We start from the raw sequence: 12,482 nt of genomic DNA on the forward strand, positions 1-12,482 counted from the left end.
TTGCGGCATGACCATCCCCTCTGGGGGGTGATTTCTCGCTTTCTATCTCTCTGTCTCTGTCTGTCTGGCAAGCACACCCGCCCTATAGCGAAAAACCCCTCCAAAAAAAAAAAAAAAAAAAAACAGGTGGATCCCATGGATTTCGAGTCCTGGACCCGTGTGTGCATACCCAAAATCCCAAGAGGAAAACAGAGAAGGGAAAGCACCATGGCTCTCCTCCTGCGGGATGCTTTCTCATTCCTTCACCAACCACCCTGTCTACCACCCTGCAGCAAATGAAATAAAAAAAAAAAAAAAAAAAAAACAAACAAGCCAGAGGGCATGTGGTGCTCACAGGAGACAGAGAGAGAGAAAGTAAGAAAGTCTTCTGTCATGGGGCATAGTAACACTATGACCCCTTCTCCTCCATTTCTCCCTCCTTTTGGAATTTCAGACACACACACATCAAGCCACCAAGTCCAGGACTCAACTGCACAGTCAGTCACACGGGATCCTGCTACCTTAACCACTATACCACTGATAGGCATCTTACCCTCTAAAAACAAGTTAAACTGAAAAAGATGAACTCAAAGATGAAATTTATTTTATATAATTATATCAAATAGAATGGTATACTGTTCATTCTGAGAAAGCACATCAGATGAAATTTACCATCATCTATATCTTACACAGAAAGATATGGATTAGTTAGTAATAAGCAGGGTCTACTTCTCATGATGTCATTCCAAAGCCATGACTAAATTTTACACTTGTTACACTTTCTTCAAATCAATCGCAAAACAAATCATCCAAGACAGAGGTCAAATTCCATTCTAACTAAAAGATCTCTGAACTTTAAGTAATGGTCCTTGTACTAAGTAATATTCAATGACAAAATTCCAGGAAAACCCTTCTCCTGTACCTCCCCCATTTAAAAAAAAAAAAAGAAAAAAGAAAAGAAAACTTTCTCCCTTTAGCTCACTGTAATGGAATGTGACCTGTACTTAAAGGCTTTTCCATTCCTTACTTTCTGCTTACGGACCACGAAGCATACTTATTCTCTCTCATAAGGCTAATATTTTTAAAAAGAAACAGTGAATGTACATGGTTATTACGTACTAATTAGAACAAAAGGTAAGTTGGCTTACTAGATTTCTTACATGAGTTGTCCTATGAGAACAATGCCTAATACTTAGAATGAGTATAATTAAATGACTATTTTTATTTTACAACTGATCATACATCTAAAAAATTTATGATTTGTATAACTCCTAATAAATTACATAGGGAAAAATAGTTAAAACTGCCATGATTTAAATAAATCTTTACATACACAATGACTATAAACATCTTCACATGACAAATGTATTTTAAATGTCAGAGGGCACATGTGCTCCAAAAACAGAGACAGAGAGAGAGAGAAAGCACTTCCCAGAGGGTTGTGATCACCCACACTCTCTTCTCCACTTTTCCATCCTGTTGGGGTTTGGGGCCCCCACCCCCACCCACATACCCAACATGTTTTTTAAGCTGCTGAGGTGGGGACTCAAACCACGGTCAGCAATGTGGGATCCAGCTCCCTTGACCACTGTGTTAAGGGCCCACCCAACGAATCATATTTTTATCACTGAAGTGACAATTAAGTAACTAATCACAGAAGAACAGGGAAATATTTAACATACGTACTTCAAAGTTTAAAATTAAACACATACCTAACTGGGGTTCGGTTCCTCATTTTTAAAAAAGATGATCTTTGAAGTTAATCCCAAAATGCTTTAACCCAACTTTTAAAATGAACAAAGTTCTATGATTTAATTCAAACAAAAGCTCTCCCAAGGTAACCCCATTAAGGATATATTTTACTTACATTCTTCCTACACCTTCATACATATTAGTCTCATCTACCAAAGTCATAATCTCTGTATCTGTAAGATGTGCATGTTTCTTCGTTCTGTTTAGCTGTTCAATCTGTATGTCTGCAAGCTTCACCTTCTGTTGAGTGTCAATAACTTTGGCTTGAAGCTCTGTGAAAGCCTAATTAAAAACAAGTCCTTGATTTAGTAAATAAAACATTTTCAGAAAACCTTTAAGCTAAATCAAAATCTATTAAAACATTATTGCTAACATTATTAAAAATTATTGTTAATCAGAGGGAAAAAATGTGAAATTTAACAAAGCACGCATCAATAAAAGTCAAATTATAAAAGACCAAGTTATTATGCTAAAAACAAGCATTTTACCTTATTCTCAGAAGATGCTATCAACTTAAAAAAGCAAAACAAATGCATATTAAATAATAACCATATTTGACCCACTCTATGGCCTGGTGGTTAATTAAAGCAGCCAGACTGAGTCCCAGACCCAGTGGACCATAAAACCTTAACACGTGTGAGTGAATGTATGCCCAAAATTTCAAAAGAAAAAATGGAGTAGGGATTGTGTATGACCATTCCGCATGGAGGGTGCTTTCTCACCTTCCTTCTCTCATGCCCTCTAACAACAAAAAAATATAATGAAAAAAAAAAAAATCTGGCGGCTTCATCATCCACAATATACAAATTACGTTAACTATATAAATGGGATTAAGAGTGGCTAGCACATAGTTGAACAACTATTAGAAAGAAAAGTAAGTACTTCAATCCAGTTTTTCTGACTCTTAGTTCAGGAATCTTTTCGGGGACCAGCAGGTGGCGTGGTGGTTAAGGTGCTGGACACTCCCACAAGGCACAGTTCGAGTCTTGGATCTGGTAGCTTGCTTTCTCACTCTCCCTCTCTCTCTGGTCAAGTTAAAATAAATGAATAAATAAATAAAATTAAATAATTCATTTTTTCTTTGGAGAGGTTTTTGGTATAGGGAGCGTGCGCTTGCCAGAAAGACAGAGAGAGACAGAGAGACAGAAAGCAAGGAAGCCCCCCCCCCCCCCCCCCCACCCCAGGAGGCCCCCACCACAAACATTCTCCTCTTGGGATTTTGGGCATGCACGCATACTCGCCCAGCGTGAGTTTAAGTCACAGGGTCTGGGACTCAAAACGCAGTCGACTACATAGGGATCCAGCGCCTACATAGCCATTATGCCAAATGCTGGTCTCTAAATAAATAATTCTTTAAAAAGAAAAAAAAAAAAAGAATCCATTCTGTCAACAGTAATATTAAAAATATAAATACTTTTTAAAAGAAAGACCAAAGAAACAAAAAAAAGAGAAAAAAGTAAAGCCTTAGCATAAGAATTGCACCATGATCCTCCGCACATTTCAAACCAAATTTGACTCCTGTGTACACTTACTTAACTTGAAGATAAACAAAGGTCCTGGATACTCTTGTTGAAGTGCTTAGAGTGACTTTGCATGCTGACAAATTTATGCTTTAATATTAACATTTGTGAAGGCAATACACAGAGAAGGCTAGAACACAGCTTGTATTCTGACTTTGTTCTCACCTACTAGCAGGGTTTTTAAAGAGAGAGAGAGAGAGAGAGAGAGAGAGACCTAATAAAAACTTTATCAAAAAAAAATATATATTAATTGCCAGAGGGTGAACACTTGCTCACCAAAGACATACAGAGAGAAAAAGTACCCCTCAATAAGGCATAATCTTGCTGCAATCCTTTCTTCTCCATCACATCAGGATTTTTTTAAATGTAATTTTATTTGTTATTATTTTTTATTTCTTAATGGGATCAGAGAGAGAGACAGGGAAAGTGAGAAAGCAAGCGGCCAGGTTCATGACTCAAACTAGGTCAGCCATGTGAGAGTCCAGCACCTTAACCACCACACCACCTGCTGGCCCTGGGCATGCATACACATGCCTACCATGCCTTTTTTTTTTTTTTTTAAACTTTTGCCATAGAGTGAATACACTCTATAGAAGAGAGAAAGAGAGAGGGACAATGAGAGGGAAAGTGAGAAGTTGGGGGTAGAGGGGAATAGCCATGCTACGATCCCTTCTTCTCCACTCTCCTGAAATTTTGAGCACGCTCACAAGCACACCAGCATAATTTTCAAGCCATCAGGGACTTAAACATCAGTCGGATGTGTGGGAGTCCAGCACTTTAACCACCACCCCACCTGCTGGACCTAGCTCAGCATGTCTTTCAAGCTGCCAGGCTAGGATTTGAAGCAAATAGCCATGTGACATCTGACTCCCTTAACCACTAGGTTCAAGGGCCCGCCCTAGAAAATAAGTCCTTTAAACAAGTTTGTTTCTTATTTAATTGTCAAGACTACTCAATTTAAGTCTGTAATCATTTTCTTGGTTTGTATTCATTGTCCATGTTTCCCAGCATCAAATTTCAGGTAATACTGGGATGTAAGTCCATTCAAAGTTGTACTCTAATTAGCTCTTGACTTAAATTGACTTAAACCTTGACTCAAATTTGAACTTTTTTGTTTTTAAAGAATTACTTATTTAATTTTATTTATTCATTCAATCATTTTCATTTGACCAGAGACAGACACACACACACAGAGAAGAAAAGTGAGAAAGAGAGCCACCAGATCCAAGATCCGAACCGTAGTTAGCCACATGTGGGAGTATCCAGCACCTTAACCACCATGCCACCTGCTGAGCCATAAGTTTGAACTTTTAACAGAAATAAAAATAAAATTTTTAAATAGGCAATTTTGTTTTGAAATGTAAAATTCCAGGTATTATCTGATTACCCTGTACACAGTTTGCTCTTCAGCTATAAATTACGGCATTAGAGACACCATGTAAGGGCTAATTTTTTAAGTTTCAGGACAAGAATGGCAAAAGAAAAAAATCAAACACATAAGATCCTCAGAGCAATAACAAACAACTTCATTTATTGAGAGAAGCAGCTGTTTCAGGGGTCCTCTACTTTTTACGAAAAGGTTGTCTAATGCCTGGTCTTAAGATGTTGCTCATCTGATGAGCCTAAACTACAAAAATAAGTGAGATGAGACAGAGAATAGTAATAGTGGATTCTAGTCCCAATTTTTTACTGACTTTTCTTAACTGTTTCCTATTCTAGAAAAGTAAATTTAAACTATTAATAAATGAATTATAGGGTCTTTTCAAATCTGTCACAACGACATACCTGAAAAAACATCCTTTTAAGCTGGTACTGGTGTTAGAACCCTGACCACCCAAGTGGCAAACAATTCTGAGTACAACCCATTAATAACCAATTGTTTCAAGAAAGAGAGAAATCCAATTCCTTCTGATACTGATTTTATTAGGAAAACTACTAGACTTTTTTTTTCCCTTGGACAAGACCTTTAAAAGGGGGGTGGCGGGGTGCAGTGGAGGGGTGGGCAAAGCCCTGAAACAAAACAATGTTAAAAGCAATACTGACTTTTTCTGAACTGCAAATACTGAAAACTTTCTGGGAATGGGTCCGAACAAATGGTCTAAAAACAAAGGTTGGACTTAAAAGAGTTTTTCAAAGCAAATGAAGAGGCAGAATTGCAGATGGTATACCTCAAGCAATAGGTCCAAAAGGGCTTCAATTTGAAACGCTCTCTTCAGTCCCATGAAACGGAATCCCTGAAGGCTCCAAACCCAACGAAATGAATTTGGAACTCACCACGAGGGGGAAGGCCGGCGACAGCCCGCAGACTTACTAGACCCAGCCCAACCGGATCCCACCCAGCAAGAGTCGCTCGCCCCCCGCACCAGCCGGAGATTCGGGCCCATCTTAGGACTCTAGGAAATCATTCCCAGTTCTCTGGAGCCTCTTTCCTTACGTGAGACTCGGACTTTACTCTATAGCCCAGTCCACAGTCCCCTTAGCTTCCAAAGGCAAGCCTCGGTCTGCTCAAGACTTTTTTTTTTTACCTTCTTCAACTCCAGATCCACGGGGGCCGCCATCTTGATACTCTCTATGCGTCTGCGCAGTAGATAAGGCCAGAGAAAGGGTGGGGGAAGGGCGCGCCTTAGGAGGCGAGCGTCTGCCTTCATTCTGCGCCGGCGCGTGATAAGAACCGCTCAAACTGGGCTTCCGATCCTAGGTAGGCGATCCTTGAAATATTAGTAATTCCTATGCAGTCGTCCTACGCATGTGACCCATCAGGTCTGGCTTGCACATAGTGCCTTTTTTCCTCACATTGTTTTTTTATTAGACTATAAGTTCCTTGAAGTCAAGAACTACAGAATAATAGGTCTCCTGGGAACCAGCAGTTAGTGTAATGGCTATGTCGCTGGACTCCCACGTAGTCGACCGCGGTTCGTGTCCCGGACCCGGTGGCTTAAAACTCACGCCGGGCGCGTGTGCGTGCATGCCCAAGATCCCGAGAGGAGAATGGAGGAGAAGGGATTGCGGCGTGACCATCCCCCCTGGGGGGTGATTTCTCGCTTTCTGTCTCTCTCTGTCTGTCGGGCGAGCGCACGCGCCCTACAGTGAAAACTCTCTCCAAAAAAAAAAAATAATAATAATAGGTCTCCTCAACCTACATCCAGAACGCCTACCACAGTGCCTCTCAGGAAAGGAATAAAAAATAAATATTAAATGTGAATAAATTCTTCAAAAGAAATTATCCCTCTCTCATTTGAGAGAGAAGGAAAAAAAAAAAAAAAAGCCTAATCCATGACTTCGGCTTCTCTGTAACCTTCTTGGAACTTTATTATAGATGATCAACAAATAGTGACTGAATAAATTGAAATTCGAAGAAGATATCTGATATATTCTTGTACCTCATGAATTTTTTTTTAAGTTTATTTATTTCTTCCATGACAGAGAGAGAAACACCCACAACAGAGTCCCTGTGCTGTGATCTACCCTGAGATTCAGCTGGCCTGGCTTGTAGACAGGGGTATGTGCGAGCCCAGCGGCCTCTGGTAAATTCTGGAAGACAAACCTAGAACTTTTTCCAGGTGGATCCAGTTGTGTTACTGCTGTACCAGCTCCTAGCCCAACCTCATGAGGTTTTTGAAATCATCCTGATAGAGAAGTATGGACTGTAAAAGGTAAGAGAATGGACTAAGTTGTCAGATAACTCGAGTTCAAGTACTGACTATCCTGCTTAAGAGCAGTGTAATCTTGGGACCAGCAGTTAGCGTAATGGCTATGTTGGTGGACCGTGGTTCAAGTCCTGGACCTGGCAGCTTAAACTCATGCCTGGCACGTGTGTGCGTGCCCAAGAAGGAGAATGGAGGAGAAGGGATTGTGGCATGGCCATACTCCGTGGGGGGTGATTTCTCGCTTTCTATCTCTCTGTCTCTGTCTTTCTAGTGAGCACACGTGCCCCGTAGCAAAAACCTCTCCAAAAAAAAAAAAAAAGAGCAGTGTAATCTTAAGCAGGAGTATTCTTCCCTTTTTTTGGTCAGTATTTCTGTTTGTATACCACTCCTTCCTTAGTTTAATTTCCTTTTTTTTTGGAGAGGTTTTTGCTATAGGGCGCATGCACTCACCAGACAGAGAGACAGAAAGCAAGAAATCACCCCTCAGGGGGGATGGCCACACCTCAATCCCTTCTCCTCCATTCTCCTCTTGGGATCTTGGGCACGCACACACACGTGAGTTTAAGCCACCGGGTCCAGGATGCGAACCGCGGTCAACTACATGGGAATCAAGCGACATAGCCATTACACTAACTGCTGGTCCCAGTTTAATTTCCTTTTTAATGAAGGAAATCCTTTGGTAGGTTTTTGTTTGTTTTGTTTTAGTAAAAATCTCTGAGAAGTAAATTCTCTTAGTTTTTGTGTCATGGGATGAATTGTATCTTCCAAAAAGGATGTGTCAAATTCCTAATACCTCAGGATGTGACCCTGTTTGGAAACAGGATCTTTATAGAGATAGAGTAAATGAGCTAAATCATTAGCAAAGGCCCTAATCCAATATGACCGCTGTCCTTATAAAAAAGAGAATTTTGGAGAGAGACGCACACAGAAAGACTATGTGAAGAGACATAGGGAGAAAGCCACGTGAAAACTGGAGTTATGTTGCCGCAAGCCAAGGAACATGTGGGGTTGGAAGAGGAAGGAAGTCCTTCCCCTATGGGTTTCAAAGGGAACTTGGATTCTGACTTTGTGGAAAAACAAACGCCAAAGGATGAAAAAGCAGCAATCCAGAGAGAGAAAAAAAGGAGAACTCTATTTTTCCATTAGCAGGGCACTGAGGAGTTAACACTCTTAATCTCAGGCAGCCCCTCCACCTTGGGAGTTAAGCACAGTCTTTTATAGGTGAGTTGGGGAGGGGCAGTTTTAGCATGCTTAGAGTGTCCTATCAGGAAGGGCCTCAGTGTCTGCCCTAACACAGAGCTGGCAGAGAAGCAGGGAATCAAGGCCTCGAAACAGCTCAGGGGACCAGAAAACCTAGGCAGCTATCAGCCCTGGGCACTTCAAGGCCACTCACAAGTTCTCTGTATCAGAGCAGAAAGGTCAGGCAATTATCAGACTTGAGTTGCTCCACATCACCCTTACAATAAATTTGTGCTGTTTTTAGCCACACAATTTGTGGTATTTTGTTATGGAACTTCTAGAAAACTAATACACTTTTTGTATCTAAATTGTATATCTGGGGGAAAAATGTGTATCTAAAAATTTCACCCTGGGGCCTGCAGGTGGCGTGGTGCTTAAGGACGTTGAACTCCCACATGGCTGACCATGGCTCGTGTCCTGGACCTGGTGGCTTGCTTGCTTGCTTTCTCACTTTCTCTCTCTCTCTCTCTATCTCTCTCTCTCTCTCTCCCTCCCTCCCTCCTTAGTCTGGTCAAATTAAAATAAGTAAATAAGTAGATAGATAAAGTAAAATAAAACAATTCTTAAAAAAATTTCTGGCGTCAGCAGGTGGTGTGGTGGTTAAGGAAGCTGGACTCCCACATGGCTGACTACAGTTCAAGTCTCAGACCTGGCAGCTTGCTTTCTCACTTTTCTCTTTCTCTCTCTAGGCAAGTCAAAAAAGTAATGATAATGAATGAAATTAAATAAAATAATTCTTAAAAAAAAAAAAAAAGAAGTAAAACTGGAGGAGAAAAGGTTGTGGCATGGCTGTCCCCGCAACGGGGGACTTTTCGCTTTCTCTCTCTCTCATGAGCACACATACTCTATAACAAAAAGTAAAAAACAAAACAAAACAAAAAACTTTAATTTCGAATGACAGATTTATCTATGTATAAAATTACAGGCTGACAGGCCTACCCATGGCCTGGTGATTAAGTCAGCTAAATTCTACATGGCCAATATCCCAAAAGGAGGGAGAAATGGATGAGAAGGGATTACAGTGTGACTGTTCTCCATAGGGCGTAGTGCTTTCTCACTTTCTCTCTTGTCTTTCTCCAACAAGTACACATGTCCTCTGTCAAAATTTAAAAAGAGGGGCTGGCAGGTGACAAGGTGGTTAAGGCACTGAATTCCCACATGGCTGACCATGGTTTGAGTCCTGAATCTGGAGACTTGCTTTCTCACTTTCTCTCTGTTCAAATTAAAATAATAAGGATGATATATAAAATTAAATAAAATAATTTTTTTTAATTGAAAAAGAAAGAAAGAAAAGTATAGGTTGACTATTATTATCAAAGACATTTTTCCATAGTTATCTGTGTTTTTATACTGATTAAAAAGTCCTGGGGACCAGCAGGTATCATGGTGGTTAAGGCTCTGGACACACGCACATGGCAGACCATGGTTCAAGTCCTGAATCTGGTGGCTTGCTTTCTCGCTTCCTCTCTCTCTCTCTCTCTCTCTCTCTCTCTCACACACACACACACACACACACACACACACACACACACATTCACTCACTCTCTGTCTCGCCTGGTCAAATTAAAATAAATGAATGAATAAATCAAAATTTTTTAAAAAGTCCTCTGTGAGGCTGCTTTTCATGATTTCACTAGAAATCTGTCTTTTTGGGGGACCAGCAGTTGGCATAATGACTGTGTCACTGGACTCCCATGTAGTCTACCTCAGTTCGAGTCCCGGACCCAGTGGCTTAAACTCATGCCAGGCACGTGTGCATGCATGCCCAAGATCCTGAGAGGAGAATGGAGAAGAAGGGATTGTGGCATGGCCATCCCCCCAGAGGGTGATTTCTTACTTTCTGTCTCTGTCATTCTTGCAAGCGCACATGCCCTATAACAAAAACCTCTCCAAAAAAAGAAAGAAAGAAAGAAATCTGCCTTTTCTCTGGTGTCTTTTACCTTGGAGTCAGCAGGTGGCATGCTGGTTGAAGCACTGGACTCCCCACATGGTCAACCTTGGTTCAAGTCCCAGACCTAGCACCTTGCTTTCTCACTTTCCCTCTCTCTCTCTCTCTCTCTCTCTCTCTCTGTAGCAAATTTTAAATGCACATGCTCTGTAGCAAATTTTTTTAAATGATAAGTAAAATTAAATGAATTCTTTTATAAAAAACAAATTCACATTGTCTTTGAGTTCTGTCCTTCTACTCCAATGTTTGTGTGCATATCTAAAAATTTACCTTAAAATTTATCTGCAAATTGAGCCAGCCAGTGATGTGGTGATTTAAGTGGCTGGATCCCACATGGCTGACTGCACTGACTGGACCTGGCCATTTGAGAAAAATGCTGGGCATGTGTGTGCATGCATGCCTAAAATCTTAAGAGAATGAGAACGGATTGTTGCGTGACCATCACCCATCACCCTGGGAGATAGATGTTTTCTTACTTTCCCTCTCTCTTGCTGTCTTTCTCTCTCCGGTGATCCCTGTAGCAAATTAAAAAAAAAAAAAAATCTGATGACGTATATTCTAAAATTATTTTTCTCCTGGCACATATGTGCTTCTTTTTAATTAATTAATTAATTTTAAATTTGCTATAAGGCACATGTGCTCACCAGAGAGAAGACAGGGAGGGAAGGTGAGAAATCACCTCACAGGGGTTATGACCACTCTTTAATCCCTTCTCCTCCATCTCTTCTCTTGGGGTTTTAGGCACATATGCACACATGCCTGGCTTGATTTTCAAGCTGCCTGGTCTGGGATTCAAGCCACACAGTTGCCCATGTGGGATCCAGCTGCTTCAACCACCATGCCACCATCTGGCCCCACATGTGCTTCTTTAATCTGAGGATTCATGTCAAGTCTGAAAAATGTTTAACCATTGTTTCATAGAATGTTAGCTCTCATCTCGTGTAGAGTTCCTATTAGAAACATGTTGAAATATTCACATCACTCGGCCTCTACTTTACATTCACTATCTATTTCCCTGTGATAAACCTTAGATTGCTACAGCTCTCTCCACCAATTAACTAATTCAATTTTGTCTAGTTTACTGTTTAAGCCATCTACTGGTTTTGGGGGTTTTTTGGGGGGTTTTTCTAGAGAGATTTTTGGTATAAGGTGCATATGCTTGCCAGAGAGACGAAGAGACAGAAAGGGAGAGGTCACCCCCCTCCCCAGAGGGGATGGCCACAACACAGTCCTTTCTCCTCCAGTCTCTTCTTGGGATATTTTTTTCCAAAAAATTATTCGTTTAACTTTATTTATTTATTTTATTTACTTATTTTAATTTGACCAGAGAGAGATAGAGTGAGAGAGAGAGAAAGGGGAAGTGAGAAAGCAAGCCGCCAGGTCCAGGACTCAAACTGCATATTCAAGTCCATGTGAGAGTCCAACGCCCTTAACTACCACATCATCTGCTGACCCCTCCTCTCGAGATTTTAGGCATGCATACACTTGTGCCCAGTGTGAGTTTTTATAAGCTGCTGGGTACAAGACTCAAATCGCGGTTGACGATGTGAGAGTCCAGCAACGTAATCATTATGCGATCTGCTGGTCCCCATCTACTGGGTTATTTCAGTAGCCAGAGAGAGAGAGAAAGAGGTACAGGGGTCCCAATGGGGTATGGTCGTCTGCAACCCCTTTTTCTCCCTTTTAGTTTATTGGGGAAAGACAAACCATGAACAAGTAAATGAATAATTTCAGGTATTAGTACTTTTTTTCTTTTCTTTCTTAAGACATGGTCTTACTATATTGCAATGCTCCTGTCTCAGCCTGCCAAGTAGTGGGACTACAAGCGTGTGCCACCCTTGCACCTGTCTTTTTTGGGTGGGTCAGAAATCAAATCCAGGCCTCCCATGTGGCTTCAGCCAGCTGGGTAGCAGTGTCTACCAGTGCACTCTACTGCAGCTAGGCAAGTGATAAGTACTGCACAGGAAGAAAAGAGCAGTGTGGTTAGAGACTGAGTGGGTGGAGACCACTTAGGTGTGGGAAGTTCTCTAAGAGAATGTAACATTTGAGAGAAGACTGAAAAATGAGAACAAGCCTGCCATGCAAAAAGTTGGGGAAAGGGAACCAGCAGTTAGCGTAATGGCTGTCGCTGGACTCCCACGTAGTCGACCGCGGTTCGCGTCCCGGACCCGGTGGCTTAAAACTCACGCCGGGCGTGTGTGCATGCCTGCCCAAGATCCCGATAGGAGAATGGAGGAGAAGGGATTGCGGCGTGACCATCCCCCCTGGGGGGTGATTTCTCGGTTTCTGTCTCTATGTCTCTCTCTGTCCGGTGAGCGCACGCACCCTATAGTGAAAACCTCTCAAAAAAAAAAAAAAAAAAAAAAAAGTGGGGAAAAAACCTTTCACCAAAAAGGG

At 41.3% G+C, this 12,482-nt stretch overlaps 1 protein-coding gene across 2 annotated transcripts in view; it reads right to left on the bottom strand.

The window, feature by feature from the left end:
- The window catches only part of PFDN1 (prefoldin subunit 1), a 72,862-nt gene extending 66,982 nt beyond the window's left edge, over window positions 1-5,880 (bottom strand). For both annotated transcript variants that reach the window (XM_006156197.3, XM_027774830.1), the window contains exons 1-2: window positions 5,777-5,880; window positions 1,847-2,013 (exon numbers count right to left, since the gene is read on the bottom strand). In XM_006156197.3, the coding sequence (XP_006156259.2) occupies window positions 1,847-2,013; window positions 5,777-5,809 (200 nt within the window). In that variant the 5' untranslated portion in view covers window positions 5,810-5,880. The remainder of the gene's footprint in view (window positions 1-1,846; window positions 2,014-5,776) is intronic.
- Window positions 5,881-12,482: the final 6,602 nt, after the last annotated feature.

This window comes from Tupaia chinensis, unplaced genomic scaffold (genome assembly GCF_000334495.1).
Source record: "Tupaia chinensis unplaced genomic scaffold, TupChi_1.0 Scaffold000484_1, whole genome shotgun sequence".
Lineage (NCBI taxonomy): Eukaryota > Metazoa > Chordata > Mammalia > Scandentia > Tupaiidae > Tupaia > Tupaia belangeri.